The sequence below is a fragment of the Ammospiza nelsoni genome, chromosome 5 (genome assembly GCF_027579445.1).
Source record: "Ammospiza nelsoni isolate bAmmNel1 chromosome 5, bAmmNel1.pri, whole genome shotgun sequence".
Classification (NCBI taxonomy): domain Eukaryota; kingdom Metazoa; phylum Chordata; class Aves; order Passeriformes; family Passerellidae; genus Ammospiza; species Ammospiza nelsoni.
Window position 1 is genome coordinate 39,561,290 of NC_080637.1, and position 21,017 is coordinate 39,582,306.

At 36.3% G+C, this 21,017-nt stretch overlaps 1 protein-coding gene across 14 annotated transcripts in view; it reads right to left on the reverse strand.

The window, feature by feature from the left end:
* Window positions 1-21,017, reverse strand: part of PPFIA2 (PTPRF interacting protein alpha 2) — a 293,070-nt gene that overhangs the window by 14,973 nt on the left and 257,080 nt on the right. For all 14 annotated transcript variants that reach the window (XM_059471825.1, XM_059471822.1, XM_059471811.1 and 11 more), the window contains 3 exons: window positions 20,857-20,950; window positions 4,869-4,950; window positions 1,154-1,354 (listed from right to left, as the gene is read on the reverse strand). In XM_059471825.1, the coding sequence (XP_059327808.1) occupies window positions 1,154-1,354; window positions 4,869-4,950; window positions 20,857-20,950 (377 nt within the window). The remainder of the gene's footprint in view (window positions 1-1,153; window positions 1,355-4,868; window positions 4,951-20,856; window positions 20,951-21,017) is intronic.

The window sequence follows — 21,017 nt, forward strand, 5'->3', positions numbered from 1 at the left end:
AAAACTGTTTTCAGGGAAGAAAATATCAGACAGCAAACTACAATATTTAAAGAACATGAGCAACACGGAGATAAAAGGGCAATCAATGGCAACATTAGTGCTGCTTCCCAGTTATTTATGTAGGTCACAAAGGTATCTGAATTCTAATTTCCACAAAAAATTCTCCATAAATCCAATGAAGACAAGATATTACAAAATAGAAATATTATTAACATAATCATTATTATTGCCTTTCTAGTAGAAATCTGACTTACACCAGTTGAGTAGTAGTCTTTGTCCTTCACTTCTGTGCCATGTTTACCATCTGATCCCCGTTTTTGTTAGTCTCCATTGCTTCTTGCATCTCCATTACCATCAGCATATCTCAGCATTAAAAACTTCCCTTTTGTTATCTTGTTTCTTTTTGTCCTCATCAGTTTAGCCTATTTTTTCCTGTTTTTTATATATAGCACATTCATTCTTTCTCTCCCCTGATCTATTTCCTTGCTCTTTTTGATATATTCCCCTTTCCTTTCAGACTTGTATCTCTGTGTATCTTTACTTGCTTCCCTCCTTTCTGCCACCACTTTCTCTTCCTCACTGAATGCACAGGCTCCCCTTCCACTTTCCAGATGCTCCCCTCACACTTCCAATCCCTGCTTCTCTTAAAAGCATGAAGAACCTAAAGCCAGCTCATTTGTATTAGGTAACATTTGAAAGGGTGCAAAAAGAGGGAATGGGAAAAAGACTCAAAAGAGCTGTGTTCCTGCATGACCTCTCCTAACACCTGCCTCCCCTCCACCCTAAAAAAAGAAATAAAGAAAGAGAACAAACAAACAAAAAAGAGAAACGCAATCTGATTAGGCTGGTAAAGATGATTTGAAGAAAGAGGAAGGCAAAAATAAAGGCAAAATTACAAATAAGATGATACCAATTTGGATAACATCAAGGATAATCAAAACAATGACTTAAAAAAAAGAATATCTGATAAAAGAAAAACATCAGCAATCAACAATCAAAGAAATGATGAACAGGTAGTTCAGAGTCTCTATTAGACAGTTTTCACTGACTGTGAAGTGTGTGTTATCATAGAGCCACTCTGGTTCAATAAAGGTTTTTCTGCAGACACCTGTAGGGTGAAGTGGGAAGAAAAAGTTAGCTGAACACGACTCACTGTTCTGGATGTTGGAGGTGCTGATGGACTTGTCAATGACACCATCTCCTGGATTGCTAATCGGAGTTTTAGGCGATGGAGAGGATTGCTGATTCCAATTTCTCTCTGAATCTCAGTGTCAGACAAAGCAGACATGATAGCTCCGCTCTTCACGTTGGCACGGCAGGCAGCGACGTACCAGGCTGGCATCCCCAGCCAGAGCTGCCAAGAGAAAGGACATTTCATCCAAAGCACTGCTTCATCTCTCAAATGAAATTACAATCATAGAATATCCTCAGCTGGAAGGGACCCACTGGCACAATCAAGTCCAACTCTTGGCTCTGCACAGCCTCAAGGATCACATCATGTGCCAAGAGCGTTGTCCAAAAGCTTCTTAAACTGTAAGGCTTGGTGTCATGACCACTAATAACCAATTAATTAATGACCAATAACAAACAATTAATTTGTCAGGACACCTAGCAGTCTGAATAAGCATGGTAACACACACAAATAAGTATGAATATCATAGTCTCTAACAGAACAAAATTGTTTCAGAACTTTTGAAACTGCCATGATTTCATGTGAATTCTTTTTGCTTTTACTGTAATCAGAACTTCAAAGCAAGGCATGCTTTGAATTATTTTTAGAGCTGCCTCCATCCCCTGGGCTACTCCTTTCCCAGGTTTTAATGACCAAGTACTGGCACAAGTCAATGTTACTGCCTATCTGATAAGATTATGTACAGACAATCATCTAAGAGGAATTAAGTAATTTTTTCACTTTTGTACTAAAATTTGGCTTTTTCTTTTTTAACATGGTGTACCCAAGACACACAATCTTACATTTCTTAGCTTTTATCTTCTGAGTAGAAATTAACCAAGCCCAGTTCAAATAATCAGGGACAGACTTTACAGTAAATTTGGACCTACTGAGTGTGAATTACTCTTGTTTTTCTCAGCTTTCTCATTTTATGCTGCCTCATTAATATGACTGTCAGTGTCTACAGCTCTTTTTTCCCAAAGGAGGAAATTTCATATCACACATGTGAGGTTTTTAATCATGGTGTGAAGTACATAATGCTTAGCAAAGCCTGAGAGAAGAACATAAGCAGGGAAGGCCATAATCACTGAGATTTTAGGGATAACATAATGGAAAACAAATTCACTTAGCTATGTGCATATCAAATAGGCCATCAGAATTTAGCTGATTCCATTGGCTGTCTTTTGTTTTTTCTCTTAATAAAGGATTACTAAAAGAGGACACAAGGTCCAGGAAATGAAGAAATTCACCAAAAAATCTGGAAAGCAGTGATGAATTGAAAGGATTTTCATTTCATTTGACACAGTAGAGGGAAGAAGTGTGTGGTTCTTAAGAGTTTTTTACTTTATCTGGGAAATATTTCCATAAAAGACATCTGTTAGATCACTTTCCCTGTCACAGAGAAAACAGACTTGACTGTCAAGTTGCAGAAGGCTCAGTCAGGCTTTGAGTCCTGAAGTACCACAGAGGTTGAGACATGACTGCATTGTTTGAGTAAGTCCTTCCCACAGATGGGATTAGACACTACCATCCATCCAGTGCTAGTCTGAACCTGAAAACATTATCTGATTCCAACAAACTGTTACAAAATACAAAGTTTCATGAAAGAAAAAAAAAAAAAAACAAAAAAAAAAAAAAAAAAACAAAACCCAAAAATAATATAGGTAACACCCAGCTGCACTTAAACGGCCATGGAAAAATCACGCGTAGCTTCAAAATGTATTTCACCACCTCATTTTTTTTACATTAATTTTTTTTCACACATACACTTGGAAAGCAGAAAAGCATAAACACTAGGAATTATTCACCCTGCAGAAATAAACTGTTTGGTGCTCATTAGGTAAATTATTTCTTTAAGAAAATAGCTCTCTAGCAGAAAACAACATTACATGAACAGTCTCTAAAAAGAGAAGACAGAAATAATTCTAGACAGACAACTCAGATATTGAGAGCAATATACTTTTCCAGAATTAAGAAAACACAAAATTCTTAAATTATTTCTCAACTATGTCTGTGCTACTTACAAATGACAAGAATAAATGCTAAGGGTGAAAAGCCCTGTGAAGTTTGAAAATTTCATAATATACTTCTAAATTGTGAGTATTTTTCTCCTTTAATATTAGCTTTATTCTGTATTTGAAGTGACATATATTTTTCTTTAGGAGAGTATGAAATGTACTGATGCTCACAGAATAAACACACTAGTCCTATCCTTATATATTTTTGTCATCAGTTTTCAATCTGCACTTACTACTGTGACCTAAACTTCCTGTTGAGCTCTCCTGTGCTACTGTCATCATATTCCCCAAGAACTTCACAGATCCTGATTTCTCTTTACAGCCCCTATCTTAGACAGTGGGAAGCATATCCTATTTTTCAGGGAAGAATCAAGGGGAAAAAAAAGTAAGGCTTAACTTGTCAAAAACTGCTTGAAACCGCAGATCTCCTTGAAATATGAGGGTATTGGTATGCAGAAATTACAGACTTTTGTATGTTCATATCTCCAGAAAATCCAGAAAATTACTGTAATACTAAGTATTTCTGACTGATATAAATCTGGTTACAGAACTCCTAAATCGTATGACAAAGCAAAGTAGTGGCCAAATAAAGGATTGTTCCATATTAACAGAGATTTTTTGGGAATGAGGATATAATCCTATTTTCAAAGATCATATACAAATGCTTGCATTGACTTTCGGCAGTTTTCATTTTGTATTTTTCATAAGGTACCCTCAGCAATTCCAATGTGAAGCTGAAATTTTGTGCACACTAGCTGCTTTCTTTTCTCATCTTTCATTTATTCACTAGCATATTTCTGTCAAAGGTTTGGAGAGGGATCTCTTTTTTCTATTGCAGGGGAAAACTTTACAAAGTCTAACTGATGATCGCTTTACAAAGTCTAACGGATGATAGCTAGAGCAGGCAGGAAAAAAGTTGTGAATAGGTAGAGATGCTTGGTATAGTAAGGAATAGACTTGTTCTTTGAGCCAACAAAGAGTTTGTATCTGCACTGAAGTGTTTCAGCCTTGCTAAATAAAAGTGACTGTGGATTTGTATAAGATCATTCTTTCTGCAGCCTTCTCCCCTCAGCATCTGTGTACGGTTTTTTTTGAGTAGTTCCTTCACCTAAAACATTCCTTGATTACTTTGTCAAAATTGATGACAGCTCTGCTGAATGTTTTTTTCTTCCTGACTTCCAAAACTCATTTGTTTACGTTTTCCAAAGTGCCTAAAGCTCTCTGCACATTGGAGTTCATATATGAAGGCACTGCCTGTCAAATCAGGGAGATTTCAACCTGGGTCTCCCACACTGCAGGTGAAAATGATGAGGAGATTTTCCATTATGTTTTCAAAATGTAGAAAGCTACAAATTCTTCACATTTATTTAAAATTAGCACATCATTCTACAAAAAATATCTGTGGAGTTCCTAGACATTTAGAGGCCGAGTAATTAAAAGATTTAAAGATGTTGGGATTCAAGCGCATTTCTGGTCCTCATCCCACTGTGCAATTCTGACTTACTTTTTTCAGCTCTAGTCTCTAATTTACACCATCCAGTGTCAAAGCCCACGTAGAGCTGATGGCACAGTGCACAGCAGGAGAGGAAGAGGCTGTAACAGTCTCTTTTAAGATTTGTAAGGACACAGAAGCAATTCACAAATGTGACTCACATTTTCAAGTTATGGCCAGCACCTACCTCCAGCCAGGCAACCACCGTCGGTCCATCCCACTGTGCGAAAGGCAAACCTTTCCTCCGAGCCTCTTCCAGAAGTTCATGTCTAAAAATGGATCAAGAAATGGTAAATATGTGCAGTTATGTGCTGGGACAAAAAGATGCAACTCTGCCTTTTTGTGAAGGGCAATAACAGTGAAGCACAATGACAGGCATAGAAAAAGCACAGAACACACCAGTTAACAATACAGTTCTTTCTCCTGTTGAATGTACTCTCAATGTATTCCCAATTCTTCATTTTTTCTGACATCCTTTTAAACATCTAACATACAAAAGGCAAGATTTCTGTCTCTTCTTTAGCCAAAGCAATAAAAAATCGGTATACCCTATAATAAAGGCATATCAAAACAGACATTGCTGAAGAGAAAACTGAGGGACTCTGGAGACTAACTTATCTCTGATCTGGTAGTGACTCAGTAAGGCCCAGAAGTGGCAACTTCTAGACATGAACTAAGCGTGGATATAATGCAGCTGGATGTGAGAGGTGTTTGTGTTTGAAACACTAAGCCAGCTGTACCGGCTATGCTCAGTGTATGGCCTGTGCAGTACAGCTATTCTGTACCTTAAATGTGCCATCTCTAGCTATTTAAGAGTTGATTATATCTTTGGTAGTTCCATGTTTGGATCTTTTTAATTATTTATTATAGATAAAAGAATTCTGTATGGTTTACTGATGTATTTTTATAATTATAGAATTGATGTGATTTCTCAATTTTATATATGTGTATATATATATATATATATATATGTCTGTCTATTGAGTTGATCAAATACCAATCCAGCTTCTGTATCTGCAGTTTTTCTGGACTAAAACTGGTGTATATGTAAAACATCATTCTCAAAGCTTAATTGATACTTTTAATATGGCTGTACTAAACATTTGGTATAGTTACATATAAACTAGTCAGCTAGACTACCAGGAAAATGCTCTATATTAAAAACATTCTGCTATTTCACCAGATATTTCCACTGTGGTGATGGTGTAGAAAAAGCAGTCCTTCAAATGTCTTTTTTTTCTGGTATTTAACAACATGCTTTCAGCTGCCTCCCACTGAGCAAACCACAAAAGAATGCTCTCTGCAACAAACTGTAGTGAAAAACAAATTAGACAGGGACTATGCTAATGTAGTATTCAAATTTGCTTACATTCCCAAATAACAATAAAATCTTGGAATTATGGCTTCAATTTTTTTCTGTCCTCCTTAATTATTACAGCCTTTGTGGTTCAGTTATCCCTTGACAATATGTCACCGCCTCAGCAGCCTTTCAAATATATGTACTGTAAAATCAGAGCAGATAAAAGCAATGGAGTGGTCTTATTTGTAAGGAGTAGTCCTTTGGGGATTTTTGCATTGCCAAGGGGCCACACTGAGTGAATTCGGCTTTAGCAGAAAACAGAACTCAAATAATAGATTTTGCATACAGGTTTAAATCCCTGGCTCTGAATATTTATGGAAAGCAAGCTGCTTTATTTTCTGGGCTTATGCTGTAGTAATACTTAACACTACAAATACTTGACAGCATTACTGAAATTGATACAGCTTCTCCTCCTACACAGCCTTTGCAGCAGACCTTTCCTTTGTCACTGGGATATCCCAAGCCACTGTGGAGCTATCCTTGGTTTCTGTGAAAGCAAAACCCTCAGTAAAACAAGAAATTGCTCTCTGAGTACATGAACACCCTGTTACCTTCAGCAGGCAATGGGGATGCAGGAAAGGCATATTCCCAGGGAGATAAGTAGTGAATGTCTATGAAAGGTATTCACCTGCCTGCTTCGGAGAGCAGAATTAAGGCATGGCCAGACTTGGCCACATCTCAGCTCCCTGTGGATGAGGTATTTAGGTTGCAGCCTTCCCTCAGGGCTGGTTCTGCAGGTGGTACAGTGGTGCTGTCCCTCCCACAGATGCTACAACAGGACTACAGGTCTCCTGCTGCTACCAGGTCCGAGAGCTGGCATGGCCATTCTTAGGGAGACACAAGCTTTCAGGAATGCCCTTGCCTCACCTGGCCACTTTTGGTGTCCCATGGCAGAGCATGGGCTGAACAAAACCCTGTACAATGTGCTCCTTCCCTACAACCAGCCTAATCCTGGGGAGCAGCCCCTTCTGCAGCTGGGAGTCCATCCCTGGAGGAACCTGATCCCAGAGTTCTTTTATCTGAGCTATTCTCTTCAATCATCCCAGCTGAAAGAGCTGGGCTGGTTAACATGTTAAGTAGAAAATGAGATCATGCCTTTGAGGGTCACTGGCCTTCCTTGCTTGTGTTGGTTTCCTGCTCCAAGCAAGAAAGCAGCAGCACCTGGCCTACAAGGAGGTGGGAAGGAAGTCTGGGCCTCTTGGATTTGGTGTTAAACCTCTGCATGGCTTCAGGAACTGAGATGCCTGAAGACGAGGCATTGGCACTTCAAGGTCTCACTTCCATGAAAAACCCAGTTCCTTTATACTGGAATTACAGAGCACATATTTCTAGGGAGTCTTCTGTGACTTTGCAACATCTGTACCAGCCTGAGGCTTGGTGTGGAGGCTTACAGTCATTCCAGTGATCCTCAAACCAATACATTCTCCCAGAGTGAGAAAGCACTTCTGTTACTTCAGAGGCAGTCTGGCTCACAGAGCTAAAGGAAAATAGAGCTGTGGTTACTGATTTCAGCTCAAGAAAATGGGGACAGAAATGAGATGCCATAAATATATGTGTGTGTGTACATATACACATATATATATATATATATATGTGCTATAGCCAAAGCCTTTAGTTTGATAAACGTAACCCAAATGGCCTTTGCATGTAGAAGGAAATTGCTCTGAATTGAAAATACTTTTAGCATAAAGATAAAAATCCTGTACTCAGACATGCACATGAATTACAGGCATCATAAGGGTTGTGCCTCCCTCACCGATGCAGAAGGATAGTAAAAGGACTTTTATAATATTTTCTTGCCTTAAAAAGAATTTAATGCTTAAAAACTTATGATTTCTTCCTCAGATGATTCTTATAAACAGCACTGCAATAGTAAAGTTAATGGAAATTATCATTTACTTTTGGAATATTAGTTTTTGACTACTTCTTACTACAAACTAGGAGATCTGTGAAACCTGAACCTTCAAGCCTTCAAACCTGAACCTTTATGAGCCAAACCTAAACTCAGAATTTCTATTTTTTGACTAAGAGACACATTCTTAAGTTTACAGTCAGTGAAAACCCTAAGGAATGGTGTGGCCAGGGTTTTTTTTGGTCATATGAACTAGCACTATAGAAAAAAAAAATCCACTCTTTCATTAAATAAAAGTATCATGTAGGAAAAAATATGCACTGTTTAAACCAATTGTGCAAATCAGCTGAAAAATTAATCCAGTGACCTGCCTGTTTTGGAATAGAAAACAATATTTCAGAATGGACAGGATGTTGTCTACAATTGTCATTACGGGATAGTCACTGGCTTCCTGAAAACAGAAGAACCCCAAAGCAAAATATTGGTAACTGCAGTTCAATTTTCCTTGCAAACACATACAGCTGATGACAGGAGGAAGAAGGGACAAATGCCCTAGAGCTTACCACTCCCTCTTCCCTTCATTACAAATACAGGGTTTGGGGGATCATGAAAAGCATTATGCAGACAATCTAACTTAGAAGGTTCCTCGCAGGGGAACTGGGGATTTTCCCCTCCTCAGACTTTGTCAGAGGAGTTCTCCATGTTACAATGTGTCCATGTTGCATTGGCAAGGAGGAAGGGGATTGAAATGCAATTATTTCCATGCTTGCTTAGGTTTTTGGCAGCATATGAAAACAAGCTGATAAGGAAAAACTGACATTAATTAGGCATTACTAGAAATGACATTATTTTTCAGACAGGGGTTTAAACCACTTAGTACCACTGGAATGAATTTCAAATTAAAGTCATGTTTTTAAAGATAATATTATTACTGCTGAAGAACAAAATCTTCTTCCTGGAGATATTATGGGAGTATCTGGAATATGCTATTTAAAATATATCATTACTCTGAGCCTGGTTTTGTAAAGTCTGGAAATTCCATGAACATCAACTGTTTAACATCAATCCAACATTGAGAAATACTTTGTGTGTTTTAGGGAGAGTCACGTGAAGTGGGCTGTTTTCACATTTTTATTAAAGACAGTAAAGAAAAGTCACATAATGTCAAGTTGTTTTGTGAAGCTGTGTGTTGGAGAAGCAGAGTTGCTGTCCTAGCACTGACTTCTGATATTTAATCCTCCCCAAAATAACTTGCTAAGGACATTGTTAACACGGGGCCATTTGCCTCAGCACCACTCGTCCACGAGCCAGGTACAACACATTGCCCAGATCAACCTAAAAACCTGAGAGCACAACTGTCCCATAGCATGGGGACTTCTGAATGCTTCAATAACCCCTTGGACAGGAGAAGTACATGGAAGCAATAGGAAGGCAGAAAAAGTGAGTGAAATTATCCTGCAAATCTACTTCATATGTGTTCTCTCATACCAAGGAAATTCTAACTCTGTATCAGCAGCTGTCATCAATTCATTGCATAAAGCCCAATGAACTTTATTAAAAACATTAATAATCTTTAAATAGAACTTGTGTAGGATGTTAATGCTATCTTGACTTAAAGTGTGTCATTCAGTGGCATTCAATTTTCTTCACAAAGACAAGGCTGCCCCCCATGAAGCAAACAAGCAAAGACAGCTCAGGATTTCTAACACACTGCAAATACTCTGTGCAATACACGACACCCAGACATTGTCTTGATGAAATGCAAACAATACTTCAACACAGATCTCAATATTTCTGCAAGTAATAGGATTTACTCTGATATCTAATAGGGTTCACGTGAAAAGACCTCAGGGATATTATACTGCATAAAACAAATAATGTCTCTTAATTAAAACATAATCATAAATGTGAGATAAATTGACAAGGAGTCACAGTGAAGTCAAGAGCCAGATCATGCTTCTAAAACACAAGCAGAATTGATTTAAAAATCTGGCTAATGGGTAACGTAGATTGTGAAATGGCCTTTAGACACAGACATTTTCTCAAACACAAAACAGATTGAGGTTTTTACCTAGCAGGTGCTCTGACTATGAACTGACATTATTATGGTTATGGTGATCACCAATATTAAAATGTTTAATTTAAAACAAAGTACTGCATATTATAGGCTTCTAGAAGACAACCAGACAAAAAAGACAGACCAAATATCTTGCATTTATCTGAGTAATCCTATGATTTCAAGGTAAGATTAAACACATCTGCCGCTTGAAATCTAACATACATTCAAAGTCTGAAAAAAAGAGGAGACAGGATTTCTAATGAATTAAACTGGAATTAGATTTTATCCTTTCTATTGTCATTTGCCAACTATTTACGACATGCCAGAATCTGTAACTCAGGACATTGCATGAAAAAATAAAAGCTGAATTTGTATAAGTTCATAATATCTAATAAAAATATCAACTTACATTTTCTATATATAGAAACATTTTCTATAGAATAATTTTCAAGATACATTTTCTACATATGTACTTTCTGCAAGACTATAAATGGATTTAAAGTAGGAAGTGGAGTGGGAGGTTGGGGAGAGACTCAACAGTTCTTATTGCCACACAATGCAGATTTAATTTAATCTGGAAGGATCCAACTGATTTAAAGACTGAACTAATTAAAAACTATGCCAGATCCTGTTTGAACATTGACACTTAAGTGATCTGGATTTTAAATTATTGGAATAATTTAATCCCTTGTTCTCCTTTCTGATATCAAATATCAGGTCAGACTGGAAACAATGGACAAAATTCAATCTCCAATATTTTACAAGATGTTTTGTATTCAACTTTAAGGAGTTTTCAGAAAAAGAGGACTGAAATACAGAAATCAAGATGTAAGTAATAAACAGAATGTTTTAAAATCTATAAAATAAGGAAGTATAATTTCCACAGTAGCCCAGACTAAAAAATAACAGTGCTGTGGATATTCCATGTTAAGTGTACATTTAAGCTGTATGCAAACTGAAGGGCAGAATTCTTTTTTTCTGAAGCTGTTTATTTGGCTAAGTGAAGGACATTCAGGAATGGATAAGACAAACCCTGGCAAATAGATCTTCAGAGGGCTAGTATTAAAAACCAAATAAAACAGCTGTGAAATAAGCAGACTTGCATAATACACAGTCTTGCAATCTCGTGTGTATTGTACTACATCAGAGACCCTCAGTGGTCCCAGGCTGGTCAAATGTTATCAAATCTCTTTTTATAAAGCAATTTCATAATCAAATATTATAATATATTGTGGTAACCCTTGTTCAAAACTAAGTTTTATATCCTTTCACCTACTGAAATTTCCTCCTTAAGTCTGCAAATTCTTATTCAAGAAGAAATAAAATTTCTACAATAGATCAAAGAAGAGATGAAAATTTTAAACTTGATATCAGGTTAATTACTAAAACCAAAACAAACAAGAAAATGAACTGGTGAAAGAGAAAACAGTAAAATTATATGCACAAATAAAATATTTTTGCATATATGTTTGCTTTGAAACAACATGAGTGTTCAAACAGAAAAAAAAATTTGTACACTCTGTGAGTCTTTTGTGATTCAATTAAACAGAATTCATGCCTTAACAGCATTTGTTAAACTCATAATTTTTCCACTGTCTTTAACTCTCAAATGTCTTTGTGATTCTGGACTTTAGAACTCCCAAATGTGTTTATTAGAAAAAAAAAAATTACAGAAGTTATCTAAGTTATCTCCAAGTACTTAACTCATTCTGTCAAGCACTTCTGGAACAAGTCCTGACCTAAATTTGTGAATGATTTCAAGGTTTTCAGTTATTCTGAGTACTTTGAAAGCTTTCATTTTTTTGCATGGATTCAGTTTCAGTTTTCTGAACAGATTTGTTACATAAGATTCACGGAAAAACAAAAAAAAAAGTAGGAATAAAACATAGAAAATAAACATGGTGCTGAAGATTAATATGTTCAGCAACCATGGCGTTTTAACTTACCCAGATATGCTTTTCATGAGATGAAGAGAGATGAATGGAAAAAAAAAAGCACATAAATGTTAATGAACATATAGTAGTCCATAAAAAAAAATAAATAGTATGATAGATAAAATAATATCACCATTATAACTACAGAAATCTTTGTAATTGATATTTCAATGCTTTAGAAAACTTAAGTGCTCTTGTGAGGAGCAATGAAATTGTTAAAATGAGATTTTCATTAAACTCATGGTGGCTATTTATTAGGAACCACTCAGCACAGCACATCTTCCATCAACAATACACATTCATGCCAAAGATCTGTAAACACAGCAGATGTGGAGTAGGTTTTCAAATCAAAGCTTTTTGCTTAGCTTTGAATAATTTCACAAGGGTTTTTGTGCAACCCTAAAAATCTTGAAAATCCCAAACCAAATTACCACAGATACACAGTAAAATTGAGTGGATTACATACCAAGGTTTACTTTTCTATGTGCATTTTAATAATATCTTAGCAAAATATCTCATCGTAATCTAAAATGACCTAGAACTGGTTGTAAAATTTTATATTTGCAGTTTTAATGTGAATGAGGTATGTTTTAATTTCAGCAGTCATTCTAACACTGTATCAGTAGCAACAGTGGTATGAATGATTTGCCCTCTAGGTAACCTATTATTGCCAATATAACAGGTACAGTATATGGAGGAGAAAGTAGGATTGCTGTAGTCATTGCTGATAATAAACTTTCTACATCATCCATTAGTTGCCATCATAAAAAAGAAAATTATAGACCTGAATGAAACCCAGACACCACAAAATATTACACTTCTATTGACAAATTATTTACAGAGATCTAGAAATGCTTGGTAGATATATTTGTAATAAATCTGAGGTGAAAAACCTTTTCTGTGTTTAACTAAGAAGAGGTTGCAGACATTTCAGTCAGTTCAGAAGGGCACTGGTTTTGAGGACTTCAATTTTGCTTTCATGTGTGCAAGATCAGCAAAACAGCTGGGAGAGATTAGAGAAAGTGCAACACAGAAAAGTAGATGGAAACAAATGACAAATTTATACACAAGAAGTTTAAGACAGGAAGATTAAGGAAGGGAAGGACAACAAAGGCATGTAATATAAGTAAAGTACCAGGGAGCAAATAAAAAAATTACCAAATCTGATGAAAGTAGCACTAGAATTGAATTGAATATGCATTTATGATTCATTCTCATTTTCTACTGAGCTAATTGCAAGGACTGATGTGATCACCTTTGCTGAAAAAGCTTTTAATGTTGAGCCTTCTGCAGTATATTGAAGCAGAACTGCTGTTTGTTACATTTTCCACTGACTCCTTTGGCTGTGTGTAGAGAGAAACAGGGGGATTGATTGGAATGCAAGTAATTTTCTTGTAGTTTTAATGAGCTGGCAGTTTGCAGTCACTTGGGGACAATTTATGGGAAGGCCTGAAGGCCATGATGGGAGTAGATAGGGGTAGGTCATCAAGGGGCTTGTCACCTCCTGAGCATCTTGTTGGAGAATAATAAAATACAGCAGGGAAAAATGGACTTTTAATTCTAATTTTTATGGTTTGGGGTTTTATTTTGTCATAAGACAACAAATTTAGCGCCATTTTATTACATTTTTCTTAGACATATATGAATGTAAAAGTTGTGTAGAATATTTTCACTCTGTCATGTTTTACCCATTTTTCCTTTAAATCCTAATTCTACAGTTAATCTGATGGGATACTTACATCTGCTGGAAAGACTTGTTTAGAAAGCCAGCTGTATGCACCAGGGTATAAGCTTATATTTATCCAGAAGTTCCAAATTGCAATGGATAGACTTATACATGTAGATAAGATAGAGCCTTGGGGGTTTATGTTTGATTAAAAAGTTGCAATTTTCTTATACAGATATTCTTATCTTGTATGAGGAAGATAATTTAAAAAACTTGGCAAAGGATAAAAAAATACTATTTAAAAAATACTATTAAAAAAAGAAAATGTTTTTAAAATATGAGTTAGATATAGAAAAAAATGCTGTATCATCTTTTCCATCATCAGAATAATCTAAATAAGGTTTAATAATCCTCTGCAAAATAAATACCCACTTATCTTTACATTTGTAATGCTAAAAAGCCTCCAAGTATCAATGTAAGAACAAGACACATTTTTAATACTGCAAAAGCCTTGACTGACTAATGATTTGAAACTGTTCCAGTTAAAATATTTACTAAAGGAATTAAGTTTAAAAATAAATTTAATCTTTATGTGTCTCCAAGACTAGACACTGATCCAGCCAAGAGAAAACCACACTGCACACAGCAGACAATCCTAAGCTGCATATCAGAACACTGAACACCTCCCCTTCTTTCATCAGAATGGGAAAACAAACACATTTTGCTAGACAGGGAGGAAAAACTAAAGATCAGGCTAAAAACTACTAACAACATATCTGAGTGTTTCATAGATAAGGTAGGAAGGAATGAAATTAAATGCAAAACTTGAATTTTCCTGAAGATTCAGAAAATAAAAAATTGGGGGTGGAAAAACATTGTATTCTTAAGAGCTACATCAAAAAATAAATTGCATATGTTTAGGATACAATGGTGCTTAATAAGGTGGACGGCACAGAAAAACACCCTAATTAATCCAATTGGATTCATTTTCTAAAATGTGTGCAATTAAAAAAATCATTAGAAACAGCTATTTGCATACTGCACAGGACAGAAATTATTTGTAGTCACAAATACACTACATCAAATTCTAATTGCACTTGCACACATGAAACCTAATTAATTAACCTAATTAAAGGGGCATCCTGTGGATTCAAAAGCAATTACACAATAACTGCAGTGTTTCAAACAAAAGTATTCCACAAAATAGTCTACCTAAATTTTTTTTCAAGTTGCTTGTTGACAGAGATCTAAAAATTGGATTTGCCCATTAAAAAAATGTTTATCAAGTTAACTTATCAAGATTTATCATTCTTTTTTTTTTCCCTTAAGTAGAAAGAGAGTCAATCCAACATGCTGTTCTGTTCACATGATGTTCCTGCTGCTTAACATGTACATCACAGTAATCAGCTGAGGCTTAACAGCATTGCAATTCTCTCTGCAAAGTTAATTATAAGGCTATGGATACTAAGAATTTACTTTTTACATATGAGAATTGCTTAGGTCTTGATTTTACAAGGATTTTTTCATGTATGTAAGCACATGTATGTGTCCTGGCACATCAATGCTCTTCTGCAGCGCACTTGAAGCCAGGAAGCTGAATCTGGCAAACAAAAACCTCTTGCTGTGGAGTAAATCCCCCCCAAAACAGGTTCTTGGGAAAGAATGGTTTACTTTGATTTTCCTTGGAAAACATAAACCTCACATCATAAGCTTGTTTTTGAAATATGGAATTAACAGATTCTTGTCCAGAGTCAAATCAAACAAAACTGAAGAAAAAAGTGAGGGTAAAGAGTTGCTTTTGACTCACATTAGTAAACTGGGGGATTTATCAGCTTCTGGACTCGGGTCCTGCCATCATGATCCAGAATAGCTGGCTTGTATGTGAATTCTTTTTCAGGGATTTTTGTAACAATTTGTACAAAATATACAATTATAAAATAAATTGTCTTTGGGATTGCTGCAGAAAGGATGGCACAAGCCAATCTCCCACTGTACTAGCAGCATGCACAAGGTGAAACCCACCTCTGAGTAGCAATCCAGGACTACAGAGCACTTAAATTTCTCAAACCTTGCCTTATGCTGGTGCCTCAGAGGGGTCTACAATCAGCACATCCTGTGAAATGGCAGTGACTATGACCAATTATTACACACTTTTCACGCAACATATGGTATATATACATCTATATTTCTCCAGAGACACTTGTTTGCTGCTACTTTGCATATTTTTGCAGATCAAATAAAACATTACATTTGAGAAGGGTTCCTGTAGCCATACTACACTGTAAAAAGCAAGACTCTCTAGAGCTGTATTTGCCACCAGTGAAGCTTTTAGGTATGGGCAATGTGACATCATTCCTGAGCAAAACTGTGGATAAGGAGAAAACAATCGATGCTCACTTAGATAGTTACAACAAAAAGGGAAGCAAACACAATTCTATTTGTTGCTAATATTTCAAGTTTGGCTGAATTCATTGTTAAAGAATATTATCATAAACGGCTCAATGTATGGTATTTTAGTGTAAAAGACAGTAAAACATTTATACAGCTTCTCTTAAGTGCCTTAACTTGACCTGAGATGAGGTCAGTGGAGACAGGGATTTTTAAGGGGAATACAGTTCATTTTAGCCACAGTTATCTACTCATTTTTTGATGTATGAATCATCTTGTGGGACACACATTGACCAACTTCTCCTGTTCCAGAGGACACTGTGACTCTACCTGAACCTTTCAGGAGCTTTCACACATTGCAATAGAAACTGGACTGACCTGAACTTCCTCAGCTGGGCCCTGGCCTGGGCTATCGTGACAGCCCTGTGTGAATGCCAAGGCCAAGTCATGGTGCATGCACAGTTTGCACAACACCCCCAAAGGATGATGTCATGAACACAGAAGATAGTCTGTACATAGTCACAGAGATTGGTAGATGGAGTCAACTACAAAATTCAGAATTGGAAATCAGGTGTTTTCCAGAGGGAGACTGGTTAATCCCTAGGAAAAAAAACATTAAAAGAAAAGGCCCAGTCTTCATTTTCACCTTCTGGAGTGTTTATCTTAATCAAAAGGTATGGTTTAGAGGAGAGAAAACTATTTAAATCATTGGGGGCATTCAATTGAATGGTATCTGTGCCACTAATAATTCTAGTCCTAAACCCTGAGGTTTCATTAACAAGGGTTCTTTAGGCAAACAGGCCCTGAAAGTTCAGGCAAAAGGCAGAAGATTCTGTATACAAAACATCACCACATTTTATATAGAACAAGTGAAGTGAAATACAAAGTCTAGTTAAAATGATAAAAATCAAGCATGTATACACCCCAACATCACTTAATTTCACAAAAAATGAGTAACACCTTAAACACTTTAAATACCCCTTACCCTCATCTTTTGTTTCCTAGAACAGCATGCTGAATTTACAAATAGTAAGACCTAAAAAGTTTCAGTATTAACCAGAACTGTCATTTATTTAATGTTGAGAGTAAACATCTATGGATGCGTCAGGCAACATAAATTCATCTTTTCAGCTTGTAAGAGATGTTGTGTATAATTTAAAAATTCTACACAACCTCCTTAATTTCTTTTTGATGCCTTAGGAGCAAGGCTTATTCCTAATAGATCAAGTGTAATAAGCAAATTTTGGATGAATAGAGACCCTTGGAGGTTTATAAATGTCTAGCATATTATTGAGACAAACTGTTAATTACATTTTAATGATGTCTAAGCAGTCGATTGAAATGGAGAGAAATTTTACATCTAAATAGCATCTTCTTAAAAGGAAGCAGCGAAACCTTGAAATTTAGGTTAATGACACTATAATCACCAGAGAGAGAACTGGTCTCCAAAATTGCCACACTCTCTCAATTAAATTATTCAGAGTGAAAACTTTTATTCAGTACCTGGCTCCATGCAAACAAATGGGACTAAAGCACTGTAACACACTGCAGTGTGTTCCTGACTCCAGGGGGGCCAGAGTCAATGCAACATTTGCTTGAGGGAGCAGGTGCTCAGGACACCTGATGCACCATTAGAACCTGCTGCTGCACTACCTGGCAATTTGAAATATCATTCATCTTTATCCCTGGGATAAGGGCATCCTTCTGGAATTACTGATGAAATTAAATACATTCAAAAATGCAAAATTAGAAATTTAGCATTTTAAGTATTTTTCAGTTAAGAGATACCATGGATATAATTTTAACATGAATCTATCCTTTTATAATGACTTTTATCCAAACTAATTCAAAGCTTATAGCAGAGGTGGGTGAAGATCATGGCTACTAGCACAGTAGTCACATGTTGATCACACTGATGAACTCGAGTTCTGTTTCACAGCAAGGGGAGAATCTCTGTTTTCCTGCACCAGAAGCGCCACTGAACTGTTTGCTGAGCTGTTAACAGGGCTGAAAGCTACTTCACCTGAGTTGCACATTTCAAAGGGAAACACAATTTCAGTATGGGGTATTATACTTGTTTTATAGAAAAGAGAATTGGCTCTGGCATCACTATTTCAAGGCTTTTTGTGTTGTTGGGGTGTTTATTTGCAGGGGTTTTTTTGGAGGTAGTTTTTGATTTTGTGTCCTTTGGATTTGGTTTTTATTTGTTTAAAGGGAGTGACAAAGCCAGCATAAGTAAAGCTGTCTCAGACCTGAAATGCAATACCAAGTAGTACTTCCCAGCTTTAGGCTATCTTTTACCTATCCTGTTGGTGGGTTTGGCTCTCTTGAGCTTTTACATCCTAATCCAAGTCAGTTAGAAATGCTTACAAGGTGCTCTGCTCTGTGTTGCAGTGACTGCTCACTGTGTCTGCAGGGTTTGTAGAGCAGTTTTGTTCAGCAGTAAAGGAGGAATCAACCACTGGGAGTTAAATCATACTGCCAAAGATCCTACTGCTACATCATGAGCCAGGAAATTACTCTCAGACTTCTCTTATGTCTTGGAAGGACCTCCCACACAGCCCCACACCATTAATGTTACATAGCACAGTTTCCTCGTTTGCACCACACAGTTCAGTAATCTTGCACCTACTGTGTGCATGGCAAGGCTACTTCCAGGGGGAACCTGGCATTGTTAAGAATTGGTACAAAGGAATGTGACCTACTGCAACAAACTTTTCATTTAAATTACTTTGTGGACTTCCTCAATTTAATATTTTCTAAGGTAAGACACGCAAATAAATGGCTGATATTCAAGACCCATGTGGACAGAATCCTGTGCCATGTGCTCTGGGATGACCCTGCTTGAGCAGGGAGTGTGGACCAGGACCCACTGTGGTCCCTTCCAACCTGACCCGTTCTGTGATGCTGTGACTGCATTTCTTACAAGGAGGTGTTAATTCTCTTACATTCCACTGACAGCTTGGCACCCTAATGACTGCCATAATTCAGCAGAATCTCCTGTGTATCTCTGATACAATGGGTTATATTTTTTCCTATGTTATGGTTCCTCTAAAACGATATAACATATATATACATATATACATAATCTAGCAATAATGTATGCTAAACTTTCTGCAGTTCTGAAGTTAAAAACTATGAAGACAGGTAACCCTAAAAGGCACAGGGAGAAAATTAAATTTCTTCATGAGATAGTTGTAGAACATATACTTTGGATAAATAATACACAGTTCAGGCTAATAGAATAGTCATAGTCACAAAGGAAAGATTCCTTTCCTTCCAGCAGAGGACACTTTGATTACATCTAATCCATAAAGAACAAAGAACAGACAGACACAGGAGAAAAAAAGGAAAGACTTGAAAAGCAGAAAGCATGGGATTGTGTGAGATTGGACACAAATTTAATAACAGATTATCTGCACACCCCTTATGTACAGACCCAAAAGCTGGTAGGCAATCTATAGATGAAACAGTCATGTCATGTTTGCAGTTGTGTGTGCCAAGTCTTGTTATTTTACCCAGTTTAATGAACTAACAGATAAGAAAGTGAACAAAATGAATGCATTATTCCCTTCAAAACTGTTTCAATACTGTGATACATTCAGCCCTCAGAACTGGAAGGTACATTGGGACTTCAAAAAAAAAGGCTGCTGAAAATAACGTTATATTCTTTATGAACGGTAATGATGGCTTCAAAGATGTCTTCTAGATTTAGTAAAAAAAAAACTATGGTAACATAATCTACATCCATATATTCCTAAAATTACTTATTATGTATAGATAAGAAATACAGGGACAAGACTCATCAACTGTAACATCCCTGTGAATGCTATTTTCAGTTTCTTAATTGAATTGAAAATGTTTCTTCTCTTCCAGCTAGCACAGTGACTGCTTTTCTAATTGCTAAATTGAGGCTGATTTAAACAGAATGTTTGCATTTGTACATTACATGAATGTGTACATTTGAAGTTATATTTCATCAAGCACTTGACAAAAAAAGTAGTGATTAAAAATAATCAACATAAAAATTTAAAGAGAACCTCAAATATTATCCCTGGATTCTTTGGACTAGAACTGAAAATACACTCATTTCCCATTGCTGGGAATCTTTAAAGAGGGAAACAAACTGGAAAACCCAGAAATTTTTTAAAATGAGGCTTTCAGAATCCAAATAATAGCATTAAAGTGAATGGTTATGGATGAAAATAAACCTATTTGTTTACAGAATGAATTTGCAAAGTCAGTTTCAAGTACCGTCTTTTTCTCTGACACCCTCTAATTACACTGTAAGCGCAGTGCTGCCAAGAGGTTTCTTTTGTGTTTGCAGCCTTATTTTTATTAGTTCTTCATAGCTCCTGGCAGCTGCTATGAGTCAGTGTACTGCTTTTACAAGGAGGTGCATGAAAGACAGTATTAAATTATTATATAATTGATGCAAACAAAAAGCTAGGCTGCTTTTTGTCTACATTTGCTGACAGGTAAATAAACTGAAGCTGCTAGGGTTTATGGGGAACCTTTGACATCTAGAAACAGAAGTTCACTAGATAATACTAAAGAGATTTTTCACCCTTTTGAAAACGAAAATCTACATAGTGAGTCACTAAATACGTATCTATTTTTTCAGAATTGCACTGAAGGCAAAAAGCAGAGGATTAATGACAATGTGAAACAGAAAAATGTCTCTCATAAACCTATGTTCTTTCACAATTAAAATAATATTGTACAATTGACAGACTCTGAATATTTCCCCCTACATTTTATATGCAGCTCTAAAAACTTTTACACTGCAAAGAAACATCACTACTAAAATGCCATAGTAGATGGTTTTGCTTCTCATTCCACATTTGAGTAAAACAATAAAAATCCTGATATTTGAATCAACTTTCAGCCAAAAAGTCACAAAAAACAGTACTCACTTTTTCTTTAGTCTTCTGTCCTTTTCTGCTTGTGTTCCAAGTTTGCCTAATCCCAGAGATTCCTGAGCTGCTGCCTCTGTTTCCATGTAACCTCCTGGAAAATAAAACAAACAAAACCCCACCATATTTTTCCTTCTCTCTCTTCTGTTGTTCCCCTCCTT